The sequence below is a fragment of the Bombina bombina genome, chromosome 8 (assembly GCF_027579735.1).
Source record: "Bombina bombina isolate aBomBom1 chromosome 8, aBomBom1.pri, whole genome shotgun sequence".
NCBI classification, from domain to species: domain Eukaryota; kingdom Metazoa; phylum Chordata; class Amphibia; order Anura; family Bombinatoridae; genus Bombina; species Bombina bombina.
This window is the reverse complement of record NC_069506.1, coordinates 323,032,805-323,035,955: the sequence shown is the minus strand read 5'-3', so window position 1 is coordinate 323,035,955 and position 3,151 is coordinate 323,032,805. Positions and strand designations below refer to the sequence as shown.

General features: G+C 34.7%; 1 protein-coding gene across 1 annotated transcript in view; it reads left to right on the top strand.

Moving 5' to 3' along the window:
- LOC128639257 (cryptochrome-1) overlaps positions 1-2,085 on the top strand; it is a 47,709-nt gene extending 45,624 nt beyond the window's left edge. The window contains exon 11 of the mRNA XM_053691541.1: positions 1,741-2,085. Within this exon, the coding sequence (XP_053547516.1) occupies positions 1,741-1,808 (68 nt within the window). The 3' untranslated portion in view covers positions 1,809-2,085. The remainder of the gene's footprint in view (positions 1-1,740) is intronic.
- Positions 2,086-3,151: the final 1,066 nt, after the last annotated feature.

Genomic DNA, 3,151 nt, shown 5'->3' with positions numbered 1-3,151 from the left:
TTTTAGATGGAGTTTAAATCAGTTGTAATGACGATACACTTACATTTTAATTTAGCACTGATATTCTAACACCCCATACTCCACCTACTTCAAAAGTATTTTTTCTTATGTGAGCTAACCATTTGAACTGTTCTCCAATCAGTGCTCTAGCTACAAAAAATAAATAAATATGTAAGTACCGTATGACTAGAGCTTTCATTGGAGAACAGTTCAAACCATTAGCTCACAAAAATATTACTTTTGAAGTGGTCAGTCGGAGCACATGGTATTTAAATTTCTGTGTTACATTAAAACGTAAGTTAAAGTGTATCTTCATTACAACTGATGAATTAAACGCCATCTAAAATATCACTAACATTCCAGATCTGTTTATACAAAGGGGAGCGTTTAGGGGGCAAAATAAGTCAAGTATATTGAAAAATACTCACACTTAAACGTTTTATTTTACAATCTCAAAGTTTTTTTTTTCCTTTAAACAAGAACCACTTCCCAATAGGAGCACAAAAGTAATACTAGCAATATTAATTTACTTATTTTAACAAATTACATTGTTTTTAATAGTTGTTCTTGCTTTAAATAACATTTAAATAAAAATGAAACATTTATCAGTAAAACTTTTAAGATAACATTTTACAATCTAATCAGTCATTTTATAATGTTCACTTCACATAATAAAAATAAAACTAGCCTGGCTATTTAAACCCAAAGAGCAAAGGAAATGTGCATTACCCTAGATCACTGGTTTTCAGACCTCCCTAACAGGCCAGATTTTCAGGATTACCTTGAGTGAGAGTAGGTAAATAACCATGGTTACTAATCAGCTGATCATTTCACCTGTGCTCCACTTCACATATCCTGAAAATTAGGACTGTGCATTAGGATTCTTAATGAGAATACGGAAGTAGGCGGCTGCTCGTGCTGTTTAGATCTTTTCACAGATCTTCATGTGGTGATCTTTTGATATCCTCAATCCAGCTATGAAAAGATCGGAATGGCACAAATGGCCGTCTACTTCTGCATTTGGATCCTCACAAAGTAGACAAATTTACATTTGTACTGAAAATCTGGCCCTCTAGGGGGAGGCCTGAGAACAGGTTTGAAAACTCCTGCCCTAGACTGCTTGAATAGATCTGCATACCTAAATATCTTCTTTTTAATCTGTCATAAATAATCTTCTTTTAAAAAAAAAAAAAAAAACATATGGGTAATTTAAATGTTTTTAAATGTTTTTTTATTTTTAATGATACAATAAACTGCTGGTAATGACATTACTGGAAATTGGGGGTTCCTCCGAACCACTGCATGACAGAGAAATACTAAAACTATTTTGGTACTCAGGAATAAGCGGAGACAAACCGTTAATGTCTAGGCATTTACCAAAAAGCTAATTCATCTAATCATGCACAGGATACAAGATATTAGATAGCCAGATAGGGTGCAGCAATCGGAGGGAAAAGGGCTGGGTAATATAGGTAATCTCTTAGAAGATAATAATAATAATCTCTTAGATTCATTCCAAAGCATAGAATTGTATACAGAACAAATACTGGAGGATACAAAATAATGGTAATTTGCAAGGGAAAGTGTCTGATATTAATTAATGCTGTTATTAATACTCTCAAAGTTATAGGTGTAAATAAATAAAATAAGAGAATTTATAAACTGAAAAAAATGAAGTATATGTATATACAATATCCTGTTCTTCATTAAGGTTTATTTTAATTTATTTTTTTACTTTAGGTGCAAAACGGAAAGCTGGGAAATCTGTGGTTGATTTTCTAGTTAAAAAGACAGCCAAAAAAACCTGAACTTTCAAGGAGAACAATAGAAAAAAGCATAAAAATTCACATAACTTGTATTTTATGTATCTGTCCCCTGCACATCAGTTCTGGGGCATATTATAGTGTGGGATATACAGTCATACGTCATCATTTTGCCAACGGAATAGCAGAATTCACCATATGGCTCTTTCAACAAAGGACTTTGTACTGTTATGTTTTTTATGTCATATTTATTACAGATGTACACAAGTGCAATTTAAGGGAATCGCTATACTGCAAAATAAATACTTTATAAGCATTTAAAGCTGTCAATATGTTTCAGGTCTGTTCCAGGAGTGCAGATTTGACTATTTAAACATAGTAATAGAATGGATGAGAACTAGAATAACGCATTAAATGTATCTACGTACCGTATATTTTAATAATAATTTGTAAAAACGATATAACTGGTGTATGGAACCAGCCAAGGTTTCCCAACACTATTTAGTTTAACCCTATCGCTGCTAAGGCTTTTCACATACCTGAGCGTTTTTTTGCTGGTTACATTTAAACGCTATTGTAAGAAATATTTTACTGAGTGACTCACACAAATTTTATATATTTTTTTTTTCCAGCAGTACAAGCAGATTCAGAATATACAATTATTAAAAAAAAAACATTAAAGGTATAGGAAAGGCAACATTAAACTTGCATGATTCAGATCGAATTACATTTTAAAAAAGTGTCTTAAAATGACCTGTTCTATTATCAAATGTGCTTTTCTTCTAATGGCAGTGAGGGTCCACGAAAACATTCATAACCTATGGGAAGATACTTCACCTGGCCACCAGGAGGAGACAAAGATGCCCCAAACAGAAGATTCAAATATCCCTCCCACTTCCCCTACCCTCCCAGTAATTCTTTGCATCGTCTTCAGCTGGTGCTCTGCTGAAATCTGGATTTGAATGCTCTAAATGGATTGTTTCCGTCAGGAGAGAGCAAAGGCGTTGTTAGTAGCCATGTAATTCTCTTAGTAAGAGTTGTGGTGAATGTTCGCTCTGGATGTCGCAGGGAGGTTTCCAATGCCGTATTCCCGTGCACTTTACTATTCTCCCTTCTGGCAAACAATGTTAGTTCCACTGATTTTCCTTGTACCACAGGTCCGTGTCAGGATGAAGATTCTACTGTCAGACCTTGGACTACTCCAAATACTGCTTAGCTGCTTATACTTCTGACCGGTAAGCCCTTGAAATCCCTTATCCCCCTTTGACTAGTTGTCTAATCGTGGGGTGGTGTACAAAACTAAGGGTAGGGGACGATTTTTCTTTGCTGGGCAGTCTCCAGTGGAGGCGGGTAATAACGGAACCACCATTGCAGGCTCATTTTTGTTA